General features: G+C 42.8%; 1 protein-coding gene across 21 annotated transcripts in view; it reads right to left on the bottom strand.

Moving 5' to 3' along the window:
• Positions 1–23,661, bottom strand: part of SYTL2 (synaptotagmin like 2) — a 462,890-nt gene that overhangs the window by 170,030 nt on the left and 269,199 nt on the right. For 14 of the 21 annotated variants that reach the window (XM_085623168.1, XM_085623176.1, XM_085623172.1 and 11 more), the window contains 4 exons: positions 19,219–19,330; positions 10,247–11,203; positions 9,386–9,457; positions 9,031–9,219 (listed from right to left, as the gene is read on the bottom strand). In XM_085623168.1, coding sequence (XP_085479294.1) covers positions 9,031–9,219; positions 9,386–9,457; positions 10,247–11,203; positions 19,219–19,330 — 1,330 coding nt within the window. The remainder of the gene's footprint in view (positions 1–9,030; positions 9,220–9,385; positions 9,458–10,246; positions 11,204–19,218; positions 19,331–23,661) is intronic. The other 7 variants (XM_085623180.1, XM_085623182.1, XM_085623184.1 and 4 more) reach the window with 3 other exon arrangements.

Raw genomic sequence — 23,661 nt, 5'->3', positions numbered from 1 at the left:
TACTTCTAACAGGTTTCTGGTCTGTCTCTACTGTGGTCTTTCTTCTGAAACTGGATAATATTAATTCCTGTGAATTTTCACCCTGAGATTTTTTATCAGAACTTGTCTTTTGGTCTTCAGATAATTCTATCCCTTCACAATTTATTTCTGCTGACTGGATGGTCCGTTTGGGTGAAGGAATATAAGAATGGGCTGTACCGTGAAGAAACTCCCATTTCCGATTAAGTCTAGACACCTCTACTTCATTAACGACAGGTGCATGAGCACCCACGTTTCCACAGTCCCTTTCTTGGTTTTCACATTTGGAAAGTTTGTCTTCAGTTGGGCCAGTTGGGCATGGGTGGGAGAGGCTTAAAACCACCTGATTATTAGATAGCTTAGACTTCTCTGACAGGGACACTGGTGTGTGAAGAATTGTATCTGTTCTGGAATCCTGCTCTCTGCCAGGCTGTCCAATTGGACCACTGACTGCACATATGCTGTTGCCTAGATTATGAGGCACTGGTCTTTCTAATGGGTCTAAGGCTGCCTGCACTTCAAATTTCTCTTTCAGTTGTTGAAGAGAAACATTTCGATGAAGTTGTATTCTTGTTGTAGATAGTTTTGTTTGTGTCAGTTTTGACGTTTCCTCTTCATCATGAGAGGGTTTGTTTGATGAGGGGGATTCAATTACGTTATCTATAGAACCTGTTTTAGAATTAACATTAAAAGGACCAATCTCTGGTTTTGATCCAACAAGTGTTTCACTGCTCGCCTGCACTATTTTTGGGGGAATAAATGTGTCAAGCTGGTTGCCAGTCAAAGCCCTGGGAGCTAGCTGTATCTTTTTAGTTGAAAGCCTTCGTTGTACTGATTGAGGTTTTTCTTCATAGTGTTTATCTCTAATAGGAATCCTGGTTAATGTAGGATATGTGCTGGAAGGCTGACCAAGATATTTAGAATTATTTTGGTAATTATCAATGGTACTATTGGATGCCCTATTTAATGTAATCAAGTTCTCAGAATACTCCCCCTGCAGGTTCTCAAACCCAGTAGGAAACGCACCTTGTTCAGCTGTGGATGTGTTGTCTGTGGCTTCCCTCAATAACTGTGCTCTATCCAAACCATCAGTGTATTTCTGTTTCACCGAAGAACTATTTTGTAGCAGTTGGTTATTTTTCTTTGTTGCGTCATTTCTTTCACTATGGGGCACGCCTTTTTTCTCAGCTAAGCTGTTAATCTCGCCAAGATAAATGGTTTGGTCTAATTTTTCTCGATCACGATCAGACATGTTCCCAGAAGTATTTTCCAGGTTATCAGCCTGTTTGTCAAAAGTAAGCAAAGTGTCAGAAGAATCGAGACCATGCTTTGTGTGTCCGTCTTGAAATTCATTGGTTTTAATTTTTGATAAAATAACGGACTGGTTTACTTTTTGAGGAAGTAGTGTCTCCTGTTGATGATGAACCTCGGGGCTAAGTTTACTTCCCTTTGCAATAGGCATTGATGGTATTTTGCTCCGATCGTCAACTCTTCCATGCTGTACCTCAGCTGGCCGTACTACTGTAGTTGAAGCCTCAGAAAACTCATTGTACAATTTTTCAAATCCAATCTCATAAGCACTTTTGTTAGTTTTTGGATTAGGAATAGTTTCATCAAATGCTTTCATAACCTCAAGTGGAGGAAATTCTTCTTGATGATCCTCAACATGCTGGTATTTGCGCTGTAACACGTTTACAGAAAGCTTTCTTTGCATTGACTGTGAATGTCCAATGTCTTGCTTGGAGTCTCCCATTAGAAGCTTGACATGCTTGTCTATTTTCTCAGAGACATTTCCAGCATATACACCACTGTGATTGTCCTGCTGATTGTGTTTAAATTTACCTTTATAAATGTCTGCATTAATATTAGATTCCTTGTGTAATACTGGTGAAGATGGAGAAGCATCTTTGTTCACGGTGTTTAATCCTGCCTTAAATTCACTTAATGCTGTTTTGGGAAGTACAGTAGTTCTTTGTACAGTCTCCTTTTGAGCTTTGAGGGAAACATCACTTTCAGTCTTTGTACAGCTTGTATTTCTGTGGTGCTTTTGAAATGGTTTTTCTTTAGACAACATTTGTTGAATCTTGGCCACATTGCTAGATCCCTGGTCTGCTGTAAAGTTTGTTGTTGATGCATTTATATCCAACTTTTCCCTTTCTCTGTCATATTTAGTCAGACCAGCCCTTGGTAGTTTTAAAGATCCAAAATTATACTCTTTCACATGCTCTGAGGACAATCCGTGCTTTGAGCTCTGTAAAGGTCTTTGCTGTTCTAGTGTTGTATGAGGTAGAGGAGAGGAGTTTTCTTCAAAAAGCTTTTGTAGTCCACTGACAAATTTATGCAGATCCTTTTTTGCTGGAACAGTAGTTTTTTCCACATGTTCCCTCACGTCATTCAGAGGAAGTGTGTCGTTTTGAATCGAGTTGTTAAAAGAAACCTCACTCGTTTCTATTTTGGTTGGAACGTGATGGGGTTCTGTTAGAAAAGAATCTTTCAAACCGGTTGTTTCTGAAACAGAAAGGCGTGGATTGCCTTCAATAGGTTTAGCAGCTGGTGGTGCACATGCCATGTTCACAGTATCCCCTACATCTTTTTTTTGTAATATATCACTTCCCTGTGGTTCTTGCACGGAGTCTTTTCCTTCAGTCCTGAACATAATGGAAGTCTTCTCAAGCACCGGCAACATTGGGTCAGGCACCTGTTTATGAAGCTTTTGTAATTTGTCCTTTATGTTTACAACACATTTTGTTGAGGCAGTAGTCTTTACGATAACCTCTCTTACTTCATGAATGGATGCCTTGCTCTCAGAATGTTTAAAGATCCCCTGCGGTGCTAATGCTTCGGGGTGCAGTGGAGAGGATTCCTTATTCAGTTTATTTAAACCAGTGTACAATTCACTTTGGCCACTACTGAATTTAGAACCTTCATTTTCAGCATCATCTTTCCCTGGGTAAGCATGGTGGTTCTTTTCTATTGTAGAATGTTTCTTGATTTTGAGGTCTTCATCAGCTTTTTGATCTCCAGTGGATGTTGACTTCAGAGCCTCTATTTGCAGATTCTCTAAAGCAGCTTTAAATTCCTCTACAGGAGTTTTCGTAGGTGATAATGTTTTTTCTATCGATTCCTCCACTGGGAATTTCAGAGAACTCCTCTTTGTAAAACCCTCTTTAATCTTGGTTTGTCCATCAGTTATCTGGAGTACTGGAGAGGATAGTGAAGCCTCTGTAACTAGCTTTTGTAAGCCCTTGTGAAATTCACACAGATCTTCCTTTGGAAAAATAGATTTTACAATAACCTCTTTCAATTCTTGAATGTGTCCAGTTTCCTGAGGACTTTCCTGCAATGGTAATTTGGGCTGTAAATTGAAATTTAGCCTGCCATTTTGTCCACTAGGGCTTACCACTGGTGGAATGGCTGCATTTTCTACTTTCATTATGCCTTCCTTTGAGCCTCCAGGGAGGATAAGAGGTTCTTGTGACAAGTCTTTTCTTTGCACCCTCACCATAATGTTAGGGTTTTCAACCACAAGCACCTCTGGGTCAGATGCTTCATTCTGTAGCTTCTGCAATCTTATTTTAAATTCATTTGAGTCATTGATCGCAGGAGCAACAGTTTTAACAATAACCTCACTTACTTCCAAAGGGATTAGTTCCAATTTAGGGAGTTCAAGGGACCTCTGATCTTTCAATGTTTTGTGATGCATCAGAGAGGGCAACTCATTAGGTTGCATACTCACACAGGTGTTCAGTTCACTGCCGTCAATGATGGGTTGAGTATCTACTTTTACCACAGTTGATTTCTTTAAGTCAGCATAGCTTTGTACCTGTTGCGCAAATTCTTGCTGTTTTGGAGATACTAATAACAGGTTGTTTTTTTGCTCACTTTCAACTTTTGTTGGAGCGCAAGTCATTTCTGAAGTTTTGTCCTTTGCTATTTTCATTTCACTGTGCATTTCGTCTGGCTTGCTAGTTTGTCTGGTGTATAAGGAAGACTGTGAGGCCTCTACAGTTACTTTTCTTACATCACTTTTACAATCAACATTATTGGTTTGTGATGAATCAGTGGTTCTACCTACCGTCTTCACTTTGGGAAGAAATTTGTTTCCACTAAAACATACAAGATCATTTCCGTGTACAGATAATTTACGATGTGGAGGAGCATCTACTTTGTTATTGCCAGGTGTAGTTCCAGGCATCCTTATGCCATTCTCTACAACCTCTTCATTCATGCATTCAACACGATTTTTCTCTTCTTGTATAAAGTCCTTTTCACGGCTTCTGTTCATAGTATTAGCCTTCTCCAGAACTGGGGACAGTGGCTCCAAAGCCTCTTTTTGAAGTTTTTCTATACCAATTTTAAAATCATACAGGTCAGTTTTTGGTGGAACAGCAGTTCTGATCATCACTTCTGTTACTTCTTGAGGAAACACTTCCTCCTTTGCGCTTTTAAAGGATCTACGTTCTCTTACATCTTCTAGAACATCCTTACTTGGGTCCTCTTCATGACTTTGTTTTTCTGCAGAAAGAGCTTTCTGAGTCTCTTCGCGTCCAGGGGAAGTTGACATTAAGGCCTCTTTTTGCAACTTCTCTAACCTACTTCTGAATTCCAACACATGATCTTGTGACAGTGCCATTCTCCTTTCTATCATCTCTTCTGTTTGGCATGTAAGAGGACTTTGTTTTTGCTGTGTAGAAAGTTGCTCTTCATCCTTTGCCTGTACACTACCTTCCAGCTGCTCAGGAGATACATGTGTATCGGCTGTTAACAGTTTCTTCAAAGCTGTATCGAAATCACGAACATCAGGCTCCGGTTTTACTGTTTTAACAACAACTTCTTTCACTTCTTGCAGGGCTGTCTTCTCATTGGGGTGTTCATTTGCACTTTGCTTTACTAGTAATGTTGGATTCAATGGTGGCTCTGGACTAGGGAGTTGGCCATTGAGGTCAGGTGCTTGTTGTAGAGCAGGCTTTTCTCTACTGCCCAAATATTCCTCCTTCTGGACTTCAATAAGGTGCTCCTGTTCTTGTGCAGAATCCATATCCTTGCTCACAGCTGTAGACTCCTGAAGCTCTGGCACATGCGGCAGAGATGCCTCCTCCTGAAGCTTCATTAAAGCAATTTTAAATTCATTTAGGTTATTTTTAGAGGGAATAAAAGTCTTTATAACATACTCACTTATTTCTTGGGGGGGTTCACTCTCCTTATTGTAATTAATCAGCTCCTGCTGTTGCAATTGTGTGTTCTTCCGTAGCTTAATTACACTAGTCTTATATTCCCTGCAGTCACTGTTGGGGCAAGCATTTGTTTTTCCCTTTAGTGACATCATTTCATTTTCTGGGCATTCAGAATTTTTTTCTGACGAGTTAGCCATGCCATATGAATTCTTATGCACTAGGGATTTTGACAACATGGTGTCGCTTTGCAGCTTCTCTAAACCTACCTGGAGTGCCATAATGTCAGAATTTGGTGGTACAGTTGTACTTTCATCACTATCGGACTGCTTTATTGAACTATCATCTTCCTGTTTGGTCTGCAGAGTGTCTTCCTGAGCCACTTGAAACGAATGTGAAGCCTCAATGAACATCTTATTTAAAGCAACATTAAAAGAACTGACATCAGTAGCTGGAGAAACAATTTTTTCAATAACTTCTTTCACTTCTTCACTCAGCTGTTGAGATGCTTTTTCCTCCAATACTAATGTGTCGTGTAACAGAGTACTGGCATTGGTTATTCGCGGCACAGCCATCTTTCCTGCTGTGTTTTCCTTAAAGCCTTCAATATAGCACTGCTGTTCTTGTGGAAGATAAAGCTCTTGACTTCTGGTAACGCCTGGAGATTTCTGAACCTCTGGCAAGAGTGGCTCAGATGCCTCCTGGCAAAGCTTCTGTAAGCCAATTTTAAAGCCATCCAGCTCAGTCTTAGTGGGAACTGACGTTTTTTGAACAACTTCTGTTACTTCCTGAGGATGTTCTTCCTCTTCAGGTTGTTGGACTGAGTTCTGCTCCTGTAACGAACTGTCACACGATGGAGTGGAAACTTCCATAGGTTTATTTATATTAGTATTCCCTTCCTTAACAGGCTTTGATGAAACACTTGTGACAAGCTCATTCACGTTTTGCAGTGGTGGACTCATGCTAGGGATTTCAGCTGCACTGTCCTGCAAAGGCTCCGACGCCTCCTCCTGAAGCTGTTGCAAACCTTTTTTGAATTCACTCACATCAGGTTTTGTGGGAACAGCGGCTTTTTCTATAACTTCTTGAACTTCCTGAGAATGACTAACTGACCGTTGCTCTCTAAACATTTTGTTGTGCAGCAGAGAGGGCTCATTAAGTAACTTATTTACACTAGTGTTTGATGCACCATGCTCAAAGTTGGGTTGCACATCAGTTATTTTTATTATTAATACACTATTTTTTCTTGGGGATTTGGAGTGTTGTTGCCCTTCCACATTGAACTCCAGAAGCTCTGATTTTGGTGACATGATTGATGTTTTAACAGCTTCATCCTTCGAGTATTGAAAAACACTTACTATTTGTTTTGTAGAATCCTTTTCTTGAACTGTCATCGGGATAGGAACATCCTCAAGATGCACAGGGGATGAGGTAGGGTTATCACTGATGTAAGCTTTTGGGGCTATGGAAGTCTTCTCCACAAACAACATCTCTTCTCCCATTGCCAGTTCCAGAGGGCTTTTATGGGGGGGAAATATTTTTTCTTCAATATTCCCTGTAGACTTCTGGAGCACTGGAAATGATCCATGTACAATTGGGTTTTGAATGTTTTCTGAATCACATTTAAATTCATCAATAGTGCCTTTTGGTGGACCACTAAATTCCAACCCAACTTCTCGTAACTCAGTATGGTGCCCTTTTACATTTCTAATTCTAGTGGACATTTGCGCTTTTGGTTTTCTAGGGTACTGTTGGCACCGTCTCAGAACTTCTGCTACATCAGGTTTTGACTCACCAAGCTCTATCTTTGATTGGATTACTGATTTCTCTACAGTCTCTGTAGGTGGTGGTCTCTGGGAATCTTCTGAATGGTTAATTGTCATTCTAACTACTTCACTTGGTTTTAAATCCATGGTAAATGAAGACTCAGAGCCCTCAGTGGACAGCTTGTGTAAACCATTATGAAACAGACTGATATCCTTTTGTGGAGCAGCCGTTCTAAAAATAACCTCCTTCACTTCTCGTGCCACTGACTTATCTTTAGGGTATTTAAGATAACCTTCTTCTCTAGTTGATTTGTTGTGTGTTGGGGATTTCCGTTGTTCAAGCAGCTCCTCTCCCTGACTTTTTATTTCTCCAAGTTCAGTGTGCTGTTCTGCCATGCTTTGGTCTTCAATCACGGTAGTAGGATAGTTAGGAAAATTTTGGTGCTCTCCGACATATTTTTTCTCCATTTTTAACACTTCATTTGCGGTCTGTTGTGCTGCATTTAATGGCACATAGGACTCCATATGTAGCTTTTCCAAGTTAATTTTAAATTCATCGAGATCAGATTTTGGTGGAGCAATGGTTTTTAAAATAACTTCATTAACTTCATTATTGAGGGAATCTAGGTGACTGTGCTGCACCTGAACCTCTGGAAGTAATTGTAAAGTGGATCCCTCATTCTCGCTTTCTAACTCTGTGTTTAGTTCTTCGGCCTCATACTTTGTTGGAGGCCAGGTTTTCTCGGCTGGCTCTTTGGAGTAGCCAAGGGCATTTTGTTTCTCGCATGTAGATATGGGCTTTTGGAGTACACCTTCATGCCTTTGATAATGCAGATATAATTCAGCAGACTCCTCTCTGTGCAACTTTTCTAGCTTGCGGTCAAATTCATCAGGGGTGGAATTCGGAGGAGCAACAGTCCTTTGCATTATTTCGACTACTTCTTGAGGGACTGCTTCTACTACATGGCACTTCATGGACTGCTGGATTTCTTCTTGTGCCTGGAATAATGTAGATTTTTTCAAGGTATTTACTTCTCCAGTAAACAGTTCTTTCGCTTCATCAACTAAGCTTATAGAGTTGCCACTATTTTGGACTAGAGGTTGAGAATTCACATTTTGATCTGCAGAGGACACCTTACCAGAGTTTAATGGTGCATTTGCCTCACTTTCTAATTTCATTAATGCAATGTTAAATTCAATTACATTGGATTTGGATGGTACTTCTGTTTTGCTTACAATTTCTACAATGTCTTTTACAGCACCTTCAACAATATTATATTGTCCTTTTACTGCAGATTTGTGGTGAATCTTTCCGTCAATACTACTTGTTTTGTTAAAAGATTGAGGGTGTTCTTTTATTACCTGGTGCAGGCCTGGTACGTCTGGGGAAAAGCATGTTGTTTCAACAGAGTCACCCATTTCCTGTTCAGTGGGCCTTTTATGTGTGCCAGAATCAATTTGACTATGTTGCCTTATAATATCCTGTGGAGGAGAAGCATTCTCAAATGACACTGGATTATGCTCACTATGGTTGGAAAGCCTTGTAGTTTCAGATAATCCATTCTGAGGGAGCTTCATACTTGCATTGATAGTACTAACTACATGCAATTTTGCTGCTTCTTTATGATCTACAACTGCGTGACTCTTCCAAGTGATATTTTCATTATTTGCTGTGCCATCTTGTTCAAGAGAATCACTTCTAGATTCACCAACATGTGTGTTATATAACGAAACAGGATAGCTAATATCATCTACATTTCTATTTTTACAGTGCTTCGCTTTCTCATAATCATCTTGTTGTGGACTTTTAAGGATCTGCTTATCAGAATAAACATTATCAGCCTTTGCTTTGCTTCTAATATCTAAAGTAGACTTTTCCTCTTCATTTTTGTTTATCAAATAATCAGTAGTCCCATCACTCCCTGCACCCCAACTCTTCCCCACAATGACCTCCTTTTCATGGGGTTCTGTAGCTTTTACCTGCAATTCTTTAAAATTGTGTGTTGCTAGCTCAGGCCGATCTACTGATTTGGTTATTCCCGAGAGCCCTACATTAGCTGCACTTTCAAACTTACCACTAAAATGTTTGCTGGTTCTAAATGTCTTGTCTTTGCTCTCTTGTACATCTGCATTGAATTTTAAAAGGCTGGCATTCTGTGGTACATTGAAATTGTCTCTGTTGTCATCATTTTTAGGCTTGGTGTTCTCCATAACCATGGTTTCAGTCTTGCGTGATGGTTCACTTTCATCTATGGATTCTTTTCCTGCAGGATTTGCAAAGGTTATTTGGCCATTGTTAGTCCCAAATTCTGTCTCAAGCTTATATGACACAGATAAATTACCTGCCTGCATTAACCACCATATCTATCTGCCTACGTTCAAAGAATATTTAGGGCTAGGATCTCAAAAAACAATTTTTTTTAAACTTACCTTGCAGATCGTCTGACAAGTCCAATTTTGACAAGCGAGTGGTGTTAATCTTGGTATACACAGGTTGCTGATCTATAAACACAAAGCAAAGAGTTGCCTTTCCAGATTGGGAAGAAATAGAACATGAAGGGATTTACACTAACTATGCGTCCCTTTTATGATTAATTTTTTTTAGAAATGCATGACATCGGTGTGTTGTTCCTACTTTAGTTTATGGCTTATGACTCGATGTTCTACACCGGAAGCAAACAATTTATTTTGAAATCCTAAATAAGAAATGTTTGAGGGTGTCCCGTAGTAATCTTATTAAGAATTTACTTATATTTGACAAACTTTAGGAATTAAATATTTCCAAATAGCCATTTTGGTCATAGATGTCCTCTTCTTTTGGAAGATCTTGGCATTTCTGTTTAATCACATTTATATGCAAATAAAAATTATAGCAAGCGCGATTCAATTCCCAAATAACATGCACCACCATTAGTACTAGTGATCACAATTGCGAGCGGAACAGTTAGATGTGTAAAAAGAAAAAATTGTGTACCTTAACCCAAAGAATCAGATAAGGTCCATATGGCTAGATAATACTCTACAGCAAGCAGCGGCAAGCATGTGAAACCAAGAAAGAAATTCTATTAGTAGCGTTCATGCCTTATGCTAAGGTACACCAAAAAGTAGATAAATCATTTTAAACATCCCATGTACCAATTCATATGGAAGCATCCATCATACTTCATTTGAAATTAGCTTAGTGGAGAATTACATATCGACAATTCTTTTAAAAGTGACGTCCTAATCAGTGAACATTAATGATTAGATGAGATAGGTTTCAGTAGGAATCAGTCTCAACCAATTTCTTACCAATTGATAATGTAGATCTCTGGGACGCAAGGGTCGAAACATCAGATGCTTCTCTGTTTAGGAAGGATCCACTTGTGGGCTCTTCATTCTCACCAATATTAGCAAAGATGTGATTGGGGGTTGTTATGGAGGCCGCATCGACAGGAGATCTTTCTTCTTGCAAAAGTTCAGTTCTTGATGGGTGTGGTTGTGTGATTATAAGGGAGGCCGGAGGTACTTGCTCTGGTGCCTCATTTTTTAAATTAATATGCAAATCTGAAGATACACCCAGTGTAATATCTCTATCCTCTTCATCGGATGCGGTGGCTGCCACATCAGAATCCATGTCTACAGTCACTGGATGCGCGTGCATTGAATTTTGGAAAGATTCATTTTCACCGTACAATGGCTTCAGTCCATCAATATCATCTTTGCTGTTTTTGGCATAATCAGATTCTAGCAAATCAAACTCGCCTATTTCTCTACCTTTATGAGTGTCTGGAGTCTCTGGAAGAGTATCTGGGACATCATCAGATGTAAACCGCACTTGTTTTAGTCGATCAATTGAGTTCTGTGAGAACTGATCAGGTGGGTTCCGTAAATAGTTCTCAGCTTCTCGTTCAAGAATGGGTGAATTGGGCGATACCGCTTTGCTTTGAGACTCCAGGTTATGAGAAATGCGAAGTATTTCTGAATCAGTGGAGCTTGAACTTGGACTTCTCTTTAAAATGCCCTTGCGTGCACCTGTGCCATTCAAGGAATCATTCCTTTTGGCATGTTTAGAAAAAGAGCTATCGCTGTCTGATTGGGCATCTGCAATTTTATATGTCACTGTTCGGACTTTGGGTTTAGGAATCTTCTGCTCGGTCTTTTTTTCCTGCTCATCAAGAGCATCTGAAAAGCTCTGACTGTCTTCGTCGCGCTCAACATCTGGAATTCTTTTACTGTGTTGACTTCTCTGTGAGGATACCATAATGTCTGAAAGAAAACATGCGTACAATGGCGAGGATAAAACATTGAAAGTAAAACAGGTTTCAAACATGCATTTGATAAAACAGCATAGTACCACAACACAAAGCAATACAGTGTCTACGTCAGCGCAGAGAGCACATATGAAAGAAAAAGTAAGAGATGACGTAAAGGACCAATCAGAAAACAAATTCATTCATATAAACTACATATTTGTACGGGTTTTTCAGTAGACCATATTATCAATTACCATATTATGCATTAAAATAATACACCTTATGCCATTGCACAAAATAGATGCACTGCTGATCTGAGCACATGAGACTAGAACCAACAGATTACCATTATGTATACAGAGCGGACACCTAAAGCTCAACTTAAATGCTATCCTAAAGCTTTCGTTTGCCAACAGGAACTTTAAGCCTAAACATCTGAAAATGCAGCTAATAACAAATGAACCACAGTACCTGGAGCCTTGCAAAACGTACTAAACACCTTCTAGGAGGAACTCAACTAGGAAGTGAACTGAATTGGTAGCGGTGCCAGGAGTTCATGGCGAGGAAAGTATTGGGGGTTGGGGGTGCGACTCACCAGTGGTAAGAAAGGATACATATTCTCTCTCTGGCATTGGCACGTATGCAAGCGTTATGTAGGGCGTGGGGGCAATGGTGGGCCACCACGTGACACTTGCGAGTATATGTGGATCACGGACGGTTGGAGAACTTCCAGGTCACACCGTTATGGAGAGCAAAGCAACTATTAGGATGCTCCTTAAAGCTACTTCTTCATGTGTTGCACAGCAGGTTTCTCGCACTTCGCTTGGTCACATGCTCCTGCTCTGGCTGTATGCTCCCTCTAGTGTCCCGTTCAGTTTTTTTTCATTTTGGGTAACTGTCCTCCTGGGATTCACCTGCTGTCTCCATGAAACATGGCAGACCTGCTGATCACATCACTATCCGGCTTCCCATTTGTTGGGGCAGCTTTCCAGCCTCTCTGCTGCAGGTCGGCCCGGTCTCCCCCATTCCATCCAGTGAATCTGGTATGCATTGCACTTGGGAGTTTGAAACACTATTAATGCTTACACTATGGTTATCTCAGTTACCCTACTGATGTGTGTTTTCATGTACATGTGAAAGAATCCTCACAGCAGTAATGAAACTGAAATTAATATACACCCCCCTACACACGTGCCCTCACTGTAAAAGAAAGTGAGTTTAAAATAGGAGGTAGGAGTCCAGTTAGAACAATTTTAATGAGTGTGGTTCCTCTCCTAATTAAAAATTAGTGTGGCGCGCCCCTGAAATGATGTTACAGGGTACCACGTATGTTGGTCAACAGGTTTCTTGCCTCATTGTCAAGTGGACAGCAATTCGTCAGGACCAATATCAATTAATTCTACATGATCAGTAGTGGTCGATATAGCAGTGCAAGACCACAACCAGTACCCTAAACAGTGTGGTACCGGTCACTTTAAACGAGCAGCTCCATTGTGGTCATTACTACTCGTCACGTCTTCTCCGTGCATTGGCGAAGGACCTACCCCTCACGCTGCTATAACCGGGCGGTAACTTTTTTACATCTACACTCACCAGGCCCCTCACACGCACTGCACCTTACGGCAAGGAACAAAAGCTCTCCGCCAAAGTGCCCCTGCATGGGTGCCTGTCGGGTATTGCAGCGCCGACCCGATGAGGAGCAGACCCAATGATGAAGCATGACACCTAGCGGGCTGGGTGTGTGAGGGTCCAAATTCAGACAAGAGAAATACCCTCCTCTTACTGAATTTCACTTTTTTCATAACCTGTTTCTGACCGTGGGGAACTGCATACCTCTTTTGTGTCTACAGTCACTAGTGCAACATCAATAAAATTACTGGCTCTGGGAAATTTTAATTGAGGATACATAGCTCTGATTACAGACAAGGTGGGAGACCCCTGGTCTAAGAGTACCCAGTGCCCAAATAAGCAGGGAAATCCTGCAATCCCACCTTGGATATTGTCTGTGACTGCAGGAATTGGGGCTATGGCTTGAAGATTTGCAACATGTCTATTGCGAAACAAGGCACAGTCAGGGCATGAAAACAGCACAGTCAGAACACAGAAACAGAATAGGATAAAAAGATTATTAAAACATGAAGGCATAACAGAGTAGAGAAAGTAAATGGTTGCAAACAAGTTCAAGCAGAGATCAATTTATTAAATCCTAGTCTTGATGACTCTCTAGAAAAAAATTCTGATCTAGATGGAGACAGTGGCATAGATACCAGTGATGCACAAGGTGCAATGGCACCGGGCCCCTTGACCCATGAATAATGCTGTAGATTACTACCCAATCAATAGTTGAGGGGGAATTTTCATTTGCTTGCACTTGGTAAAGACCTTGTTTCCAACACATACCAGTGCTATGATTTTGGATTTGGGAGAGGGATCACGGTTTGTGAGCCTGAGACCGCCACTGTTGGTGGATCTGGATGGCTATGGCTACAAGGCAGACATTAGTTCAGCATTTTCTTAATTAGGATGTATTTACTCAAGAGTTTTTTTTCCCACTGTTTGTGAGAAACATTAGAAGCTACTGTTCATCCAATACCCTGTCCTTTTAAATCATGAAACTGCATTCTTTTTAGGCCGAGCATTCGAGACCTCTTGTACATACTTTAGTATATACTTATATACTTTAGTATATACTTATTTGTGTATGTACTTTGTGGGCTTTGAAGATTAGCCCTAGGACTTGTCTGCTTCCGCTTAGGGACTTTTTTTCTTTTCAACTGCCTCTATTTAACTGTCTTGATAGAAAACGACCAGCAGATGTCAGTAAAATACCAGAACTTCTTTTTTTCGGAGGGACTTTCTTTTTTTATTTTTCTGGCAACTGCCTTTATTTAACTTTGATAGAAAACGACCAGCAGAAGTCAGTAAAATTCCAGAATCACTTTAGCGTTCTCTAGATTCCAGTCCATAGAAATCGTCTCCCAAGAGCACCAGTTGACAATAATATTTTTTTTAAATCTTGTATTAGGCCCTGATTTTATATTAAAAACAGAGCTTTGGACTATACCATTTCCCACTGAAAGGCAATATTTCTTTCCATGTGTGCCCATACCTGGCGTGTCACGCAGTTTGGTGCTTACTTTCCCTCTCTGTTAAAGTAGATGTTTCAGCACCCAGGCTAATGTGCTGCATAGCTAAATACATATAAGGTCCCAAAGGCGAGACCGATTGTATTGCAAATGCTTGTTTATAGGACGATGAATCTGTGCAAGAGACTCACCAACAAGAGATGCAAACCACACAGTTCCTTTGCAGAATTTTAGTGAGTGATTACAACTGAGAATCGAGGCACAAGCAGAAGCTTGGGCCATGCAGACCCTCAATAGTGAAACACTTTTTGGCTTCAAAGTCATGAGTAACACCAGTTTATAAAAGGAGCAGCAATAAGCATTGCAAAGAGCCACTTTGCCTTTTGAGAGAGAGGGGTCAGAATAGCAGCATGTCTAAGATATTGGGGTGTATTTATAAATCCTTGAAACAATCTGCATGAATGCTGAGTGAGACAAGGGAGGAAGTACAAGTTGAGTGAAGTCGTTGCTAAACATCAGTACCATTTTATCTTTGGCTCGGCTTCTCAAGCCTGATTAAACACAGTGCTACACTGAATAGACTAAGGAAATGTGGGTCCTCTTCCTCAGTGGCGGCTCCTTTCAATGGGCTGAGGGGCTTTACCCCGCCTGATTTCCTGCAGTCTTTTTTGTTTTTTATTAGATATTTTTACCCCGAAATTCCAGCAGCACTGTAAAGGTTGAGCACTATTTTGCAGACACATGTGCATGTGCCTGCCATCACCTTTTTTGCCCGGGTTGCCTTTCTTCAGCACTGGCCCCAAGTGGCCTGCCAGGCTTTAGGAGCACGCCCCCGTACGGTGGTGCAACTTTGCTAATTGAACACAGACCGGACACATTAGGCTTCAGCCCGGTGTTTCCCGAAGCAGAGGGTCAGTCAGCGAGAGTGCACACCACCCGTTTCCATCTGGTCACAGGGCGGGGTGTGGTCAGCAAGAGCCTGCTTCTCCCTGTGACAATATGGCAAAGGGAGGAGATCAAAGGAGGCTCCAGACAGATGCACTGAGTCATTGCAGTTGGCTTCAGCAGTGCGCACTGCTGTCCAGGACTCCCTGCCTTCACAAACTACAATTATTGGACCGTTGAGCTTCTGGTGCCAACTTCGTGCTCGTGAGGTATTTTACCAGTTTGAAACGTGAAGCTGATTTATTTTTATGACCTCACAACGTAGACCATCTCTGAAGTGTTTCAGAACACAGAAATATATGCATTTTGAAGACCGATCTAGAATGGTACCAGACTATGGAAAGAATTGTTGAAATCTAACAGACCCCAATTACCAGAAAGCATCTGGGCCATGAAGGACACTGTTGCAGTAGGTTTAAGATGCTTGAAATGTGGCTACCTCCACCTTCACAAACGTTGCCCAGTACATTAACAGCCTACAGAAGGTATATTCCTGTTCAACTTCAAGTTTTGTAGTGTGCGGTGTTTTTTCGAGTACGTCTGAGATCAGGTCAAAAGATTTGCTCAAGAGACTCGGGCTCGCCTTGCCACTCTCGCTCTTCAGCAACACAGAGCGACAACATATTAAAATGTAGTAAGTCTGAAAGTGGTGGGGCATAAATTGAAATCACGAGTTTGACAGCACAAGGGAACGCAGTAAGCGAGCACGAGTGTCCTGGAGAGGATTCAGGAGGGGAAAGAGAATCTACGACAAGCAGAGAAACTTTAAATAGAACCCTGATGGCCATCTATAAACTAGGTAAATTCTGCTCATTTCGTTTTAAATACATCTGCTTACTTAGTAGCAGGTATCAGCAATGTTGTGTAGACACTTCTGTTACTGAGGCAATGGTGAGACTTGTAGGTCACTGCACCTCCAGGTGCCTCTCCGGTGATCCTTCAGGCCCAGTTTTACTTACCGGTCCTGTTCCTAGAGCTCCACTCATTCTCTAAGTTCATGTAATATTGGCAAGTAAGAGGACTGAAAGGTGGGGAATTCACAGGAAGATAAAGCGCTCAAGCAAGTCACCACGTATCGAGGGAGAAGGAAAACAGTCCACATAGTGTTAAACTATTAATCTGAGTTCGCAGTGCATAATATAGGATCATGCCACTTGTATTTTCATTTGGCAACTCGTGTGCAGTACTGCCCGCGTCACTGGTCCACATTCACTGAGCTTCACAGGGTGTACCAGATGGAGCAAATCACTGAACACTGGTCACATTTTCACAACCCTTGATCTTTGGCCACAGTCCTTGACACCGCCTAGTCTGTGGTTATGGGTGGAAAGAAGTTATCTGGATTGCTTTAGTTTAAACTAGACATATGGCCTGTTGCATGCGAGTATTTCCTGTGTGTGAAGAGTTTTTTCTGGTGCGTCTGCTGTGCATTCTGTGCTATGCATATGTATACATCTGTTGTGCACGCTGTACAAGATGTGGCACGGCGTGCCTGCTTCTCCTCCAGTGTGGTCAATAGGTCCACCCCTGGAGACAGGCCCCAGTAACTATAGTCAGTATACACTCTTCCTGACGGTGCCCTGTCCCGATAAGGTGTTTGTAGAGGTCTATACCCATACACAGGTCAGCCAGGGTTACACTGCACGATGCTGCTTGAACACTTTCCACTTACTTTTGATCGGGATTCAATTGTTTGGCAATTTATTTATTTTTTATAACAGTGGAAAGTAAAAAAAAATCATTACTTAATCAAATAAAAAATATCGAGTCACAACATCTAGGACGCACTCCGTCCAGTGAAGGAGAACTTTCACAGCGCTAGAATAACTCACTTGGCTCGTGTGGAAGTGGTCAGCAAATGGGAAATTTCTAAACGCGGCCCAGCTGAATCTCACATTTGTGAAACTAATATGTGTGGTCTAAGCTTCTGGTGGAGCTGTAGCGGAGGCTGGATTTTGGGAGTGGTGGGGGCCCCTCGACGCCCAAAAGCACTCCCCAGCAATCAGTATACCTTTCAGAGGCTTCGAATCGCGCCGACACACACACACATGCGCTCAGGCATACAAGCAAACACATACATACACATTTGCAGGCACGCACACACAGTCACACACACATCCACACATTCAGGCCTTTAAACACAAACTTACCTGGGGCAGGCCCTTGATGCCCAATTCCCCCGTCCAAATCGCCTGTCTACAGTACTCCAGAGGCTTCTAACTTCAACCCTATTCCAGCTTCTAATTGGGTGGAAGGTAGTCCCCTTTCCCCTATTCCAGCTTCTGATAGGGCAAGAGGACATCCGATCGACAACCCTGAAGCTCCAGTATCTGATAGGAAACTAGCTACAAGGAGTTTGTATGGACCGTGGCATGACTACACTAATGGAGGTAGAACTGGGTTTTATAGAGAATCTCCATTAGAGGAATATTGTGCATCCAAAGCAGGAGCCGCAACTGGCCCTATACCAACTGTAGAAGAAAAGATGAAGCTGAAAACAAACTAATGAACCAAACTGTCTTCCCTCAGTCACAGCCTCATGGTGCCCTTCAGATTCTGACAACTCCCATGTTAACACCTGGTTCTGCGGCACAGTTTAAATCTTGAAAAGCTGAGCCATTACACATTATCCCACAGTGGACTCAGCCTACGGAGTAACCGTGCCCGCAGTGCCAGACGGACATATATCTCCATCGGATCTACACTCTGATGCCCCCTTCAACAACCTCTTACCCCTGTTGTCAGTCTCAGATAGCCGTGGTACCCTGTCTTGTAGCTGCTGTGCCTGGGTGCAGGTGGTGTGTGGTGACACTCCACTCCCTTGCAAGTGTATGGGCAAGGGCCCTGACAGAAGTGGTCTGAACTTACACGCCATATCGTTGCTCTGGTCAGGACCCAGTCGCGTGCCCATGTTATCGGAGTAATTGTGGCCTAGCACCATTGCTGTTAACTGCAATCACTATGCTTTTTAGGTCTCGGCTAGCGTAGGCTGCGCAGACATGCGCAGTCTCGCTGGCGAGATTGAATGATTCAGGGTAGCTTTCTCTAGCGGGGTTTAAGCCCCGCCCCTCTTTTCCATTGGCTGGCGTCACCGTTTATGCTAAACGGTGGCCAGCCATTGGAAAAGAACTTCCAGTGACGTACACTTTTCTTTTTTAGAGCTGTCCCAGTTGGACTGACTGCCCGACTTACTGCTGGCGTAAAAGGTTTCTTATCTTTATGGGGCCAAACACGTGGCCCCATAAAGATAAGAAACCTTTTAGCAGGCGAGGCCTGGGACGGCTGAAAAAGGGAGAAAAAAAAACCCATCATGGCGAGCGCTTCTTTATCTCTAGTGAATGGCAAAATCACTACAACAAGCAGAAGCCATAGCCCTGGATTCATAGGCATCTTCTATGACTGCAGCAGCTGCAGCAGAGAGGCCCACACAACTCTCTTCTCACCACCACTGCACTCTGCAACCTGCAACCAAACGTTCAACAGAAAAGAAAGAAAACGCTTATGCCTGTGTCCAGGAAAAGGAAGGGGAGGTCAACCACCTCAGGATTCACATAAGCCAGAAAATGGACTCCGTGTTCAACTCATTGCATCATTCTGGATAACAAAACATTGTGAGGCAATGCACTAAAATCTGTCGGCAGGTCTTAATCACAGATGTGAGGCTCAACTCCAACGTCTCCTGCCCCATTTGTGTTTCACAAACATAGTAAGACTTAGTTATAGGTCCACCCTCAATTTGAACATTTGGTTATGACTTTAAAAATAAAAGACAGGGGTGACCGAGAAATAAAGCACTTTTCAAGTTGTGAGCATGCACATTTTCCACGGCATGCAGTAGTCAAGTGACGGCAGCTTATGGTAACTTAGGCAGTGCAAGCTTCAGGTGGCAAGAAGGATTGTTAGCTACAGCCAGGCAGCATACTTCCACAGTACAATAAAATAAGCTGAACGGCCCTTTGCACCAACCACAAGACAGATCGCAAAAAAATACACTTACCTGTCTCAGGCAGATCATACAAATGTGCTGTACCATTTTCCGATATATGGTTTTCAGTATTTAACTCAAAGCCAACCTCTAAGGAGGGGTCATTAAATGGGTTCTTTCTTTGCTGTAATAAAATAATAATACTTTGTGTCAAATCAGCTTGCCAGGTACCCGATTAGAGTTTCAAATCGAAATGAACACACATTCATTTTACTAAAGAACATTTATATTATACATTTCCTTTCTTAGTGGCAAGTACACTAACCATACTATAAGCAATGGCTTTCTGAAAGGACATTAATCAGTAGTGATCAACTATACTGTCCACAAATTCGAATGCAATAGCTATTTGTAACTAAAGTTTTCTAGCAGTGGAGTGTGTCAGATTCACATGCTTGAAACATTCCCAATTATCAGGCTGCGAACCCATGCCACATTAAAAACAACAGCAAAATTACCATGCATTCATGAGCCTCAAGCAAAAGTGAGGTGGGCAACATGAGAAACTACTAAAGATGGCAACCCTGGACAACTATAGTAACGGAGTAGACACTTGTTTTTTTTCCAGCATTTCATCTGCAAAATATGCCTAAACTGGACTTGCAAAGAGTAAAAGAAGAGAAGGAAAGGTGGGAGGAGGATACGGTCACCGACACAGAAGTTGACACACACCTCGTCCCACTGCAGAATTACTTCTTGGTTGAACAGCTGGATGTGATGCTTGCTGAAGTGCGGCCATACAGAAGTCTAAGAGAGGAATTCCAGTGAACAGACACCATCATAGATTTCCCTCCCTTCGAGTGGGGTTCAATCTCCTCAGGAGTGACCTACAGGCTTTGGCATTACAGATGAAAATGCAGATAGTTGGCCTAGACCCTCATCTTTGCCTCAATGTTATGAAAAGCGGATCCATCTTTGTGAAAGACTTTGTTCTGTTCAACAGAGAGTAAGGTCCTCTCTGTTCCCAGACAATGACAGAACATGAGCAGGATGACGTGGTGATTGGGTTAGAGCCTCACTGCAGCTGTTGTTCTAAACGCTGGACTTGGAACTCAGCATAACTACCCTTAAAAAATAAAATGGAAACCGAAAGTAACAGATACGGTCTTTAAGAAGGTAACTCCTGTAGCTCCCTGGACAACTGACTTATGCGATGGCTCCCAGTGAAGCTACTTTTCATCCAAGGTGCATAATGTCCGCTTTAGGGGGGCTCAGTAAGGGGAGCGTTCAAGGCCGAAAAATGCAGGCATCTGCATGCCACAGGTTAGAATTCTGGCAAAAGGATGGCTTAGCTTTCCATCTTTTCGAGGTTGATAAATTAAGCATGTAAGAAAGTGAATTATTATTTGGGGTGGTTGGCAGTTCACCACAAGTAATAAAGGCTGTGTGAAGAAAGATAGATCAATGCCCCGATGTTTTGCCCATCTGACCCAGATCTTCCCATGTTTTTGTGGGCAGCCCCGTGCCTGAAACACCGCTACTTCAGCCGACATACATTTATCTAAGGCCGATTTCCATGCTGCAACCCCAGGGGGGAGAGCAGGCCTTCCATTGCTGCGCAATGTCTCGCTTGGCTACGGTGAGGCCCAGGAATAGGAGGGGTCTCTTGTATCTGTTACCCCCAATGTTGTCTGTGCTATGGAGAAGTGTCAGCCTAGGGTCTGCTGGGAGGTCCCACGCCAACACCCGCCCTAAGCAAGACAGCACGCCCGTCCAAAAGTGCTGCAGCGCCCCGCAACTCCAAACGGTTTGCAGAAACGATACGTCATCAGAGTTACAACGAAGACATGTGGGGGACTGTATAGCCCCCATCTTCCAGAGGCGAAGGCGGGTATAGTAAATTCTGTGAAGATATTTAAACTGGATCAGCCGGTACCGGGCGGAGACCACAGAGTACCTGGGACTGGCTAGGGCTTCTGTCCAGTCGTTGTCAGTCAGGGCTGGTAGGTCCGCCTCCCACGCTACCCGGGTCCGACGTGTGTTAGTTTTGGAGTGCGTGGTCAGGGTCTGATATATTTGGCGGATTTTGTGTGCCCCTAAATCGCCCATAAGTGGTTGGCCTTCCATGGGGTGAAATTCAGGTAGTGACTGGAGGTGTTTGATCAGGGGAGACATAGCATGGCGGAGCTGGAGGTATTTGTGAAATTGAGATTTGTGTAGGTCAAACTCCTCCTGCAGCCTACGGAAGGATTTAAGGGTGGGTCCCCGCGTTACGTCCCTCAGTGTGGATATCCCTCTATCATCCCATCTGCGAACCCTGTCAGGGTCGAAACGGGCCAGAGGCGCGTACCCCGCCAAAGGGGAGTAGCGTCTGTCATCATGTCCCACCAACCCATGGACCTGGACACACGTCTACAGATCTGAATGTGTTTTCGTATTTTTAACCGGAGGTTAGCCCCTGGTAGATATGGCACAAATAATTCAAGCTTAAGAAAATGTGTAAAGCGTTTAGAAGTACCAAAACAGTTAAAAAGTTACATAACAAAAATTCCACATTCATTTATAAATATAGAGAAAAATGTAATAAGCAAAATTACACAAATCCAATAAGGGGAACCAGAGATCTGAATCTGTCAATATTTTAGTGGAAAAGCACAAACTAAAGTAAAGTGCCCAATGTAAGTCAATGTTTGGGATAGACCGAGATCAAGGTGAAATTTCAAGCCAACCATGCGCGATGGAGCCCAGGTCGGATAGCCAAGTGGATTGGTTCCCGTGAAAGTCTGCAAGCCAAAAGGTTTCCAAATCCCACTTTGTAAAGGGACTTTGTCACATTCTTGAAGAAAAACGTTGACAAACTATTTCTTTTTTAAACTCTTTTTTATTAAACATCGCACAGCATACAGTGGATACAGTAATTTAATTGCAGCAATCATCTTGTGTAGGTTTTGACCAGACCAAACAGTGCAGGATTCGGACACGCTTATACCTTTGTGCATTTGAAATGGAGCCTATTTGGCTGTTGATAGCGTCAGTCCATAGACGGTAACACATCAAAAATGCAGTGCCCCCTTCCCACCCAATCAACCCCCCCCCCTTGCTCAGCACCCTCGAAAAGTATGTCAGAGGCCCCACACCTTTCCCCACTTCCCCTGCCAGCTGGCACCAGTCCAAGTTTGATTCCCAGTCCTCTACTCGTGGGGAATGCGCTGCAGCCCAGGCCCCTGCAATAGTGCGTTTAGCTACCCCGCTGCAATCAGCAGCCAGATCTTCTGATATTTCGGCCAGGTCACCTCCCCTGTATATAGACAAAAGGAGCCATTTTGCATCTAAGGGTACAGTCAGATCCATTATCTGAGACATTCTCTCTGCCACTCCCCCCCCCCACCCACCCCCCCCCCAGCAGAGCTAGATCATTGGGCACCCTCAAAGGAAGTTAAAGAATGTACCTTCCCGTCCATACCCCACAGGCAAAGTGCAGAGTCACCCCTTCCTATCATCTGGAGCAGCACCCTGGAGTAATACGATCCATGTAGGATTCTACTAATCTCAAACGAGTATGGATCACTCTCTCTCAAGGGCTTTGGAGGGCCTCTGCCCAGTTGTCATCCTCGAGGGCTGCCAGATTTCTCTCCCAGGCCTCTCTCAATGCCACCATGGGGTAAGGAGAGTTATTAACCAGTTTTTTTTTTAATATACAGTAGAGATGGCCTCATCTCTTATTTAATTGAAGGTTTTATATAGCGCGAACAAGACTCTTGCGAGTAACAGAGCGCTTTACAAGTCATAAGAGCATATCTAGAGCTAAACATAACGAGATCTAAGTGAAAGAGTTATACAGATCTGAAAGTCAAAGATTAAGCGATCAGAAGGACAACTGAGGAGCGTAAAGACAGCCTACGTCAAGTACAAAATACAGTAAACAGTCAAAGAGTCCATGTGAATTTAGCCATGAGGATCGCTTTCACTTCTTTTTTGAATGCGGCAGAGGAAGGGTTCATTCTTGTTTCACTGGGCAAGCCATTCCAGATCCTAGGAGCCATACCCGAAAAGGTTCGGTTGTAGTTTTTTTTTTTGGGCAAATCTTTGTGGTTTCAGAAGAAGGGTCTTGGCACTCCTGGAGGCTCCGCTGCCCGATGAAAGCACCAATTTCTGAGCTAGGTAGTGGGGGGCATTGTGGTAGAGGGCCTTGTGTGTCATACACGCGATTTTCAGATGCATTCTGGCCTCAAACGGAAGCCAGTTGAGGGCTCTCATGTCTGGGGAAATGTGAGTTTCTCTTTGAACCCGTGATGAGTCTCGCAGCAGAGTTGATCGTGGCTCTTAGCGGGGCTGTCGATGCCCTAGGGAGGCCGCATAGGGTTACCGCCCCATATTCCACGCGAGGGATTACAAGGGCTTGAACTGCTAGTTTGAGATCTTAGGCAGGCAGAAAGTGTTTTAGTTTTCGTAGAGTCTTCAGATGGAAGTTGGCTCCTTTTGTGGAGGTGCTGATATGTTTCTGCATCTGGTTTG

The sequence above is a fragment of the Triturus cristatus genome, chromosome 8 (assembly GCF_964204655.1).
Source record: "Triturus cristatus chromosome 8, aTriCri1.1, whole genome shotgun sequence".
NCBI lineage: Eukaryota > Metazoa > Chordata > Amphibia > Caudata > Salamandridae > Triturus > Triturus cristatus.
Note: the sequence above shows the minus strand (reverse complement) of the source record. Positions and strands in the feature narration are given on the sequence as shown.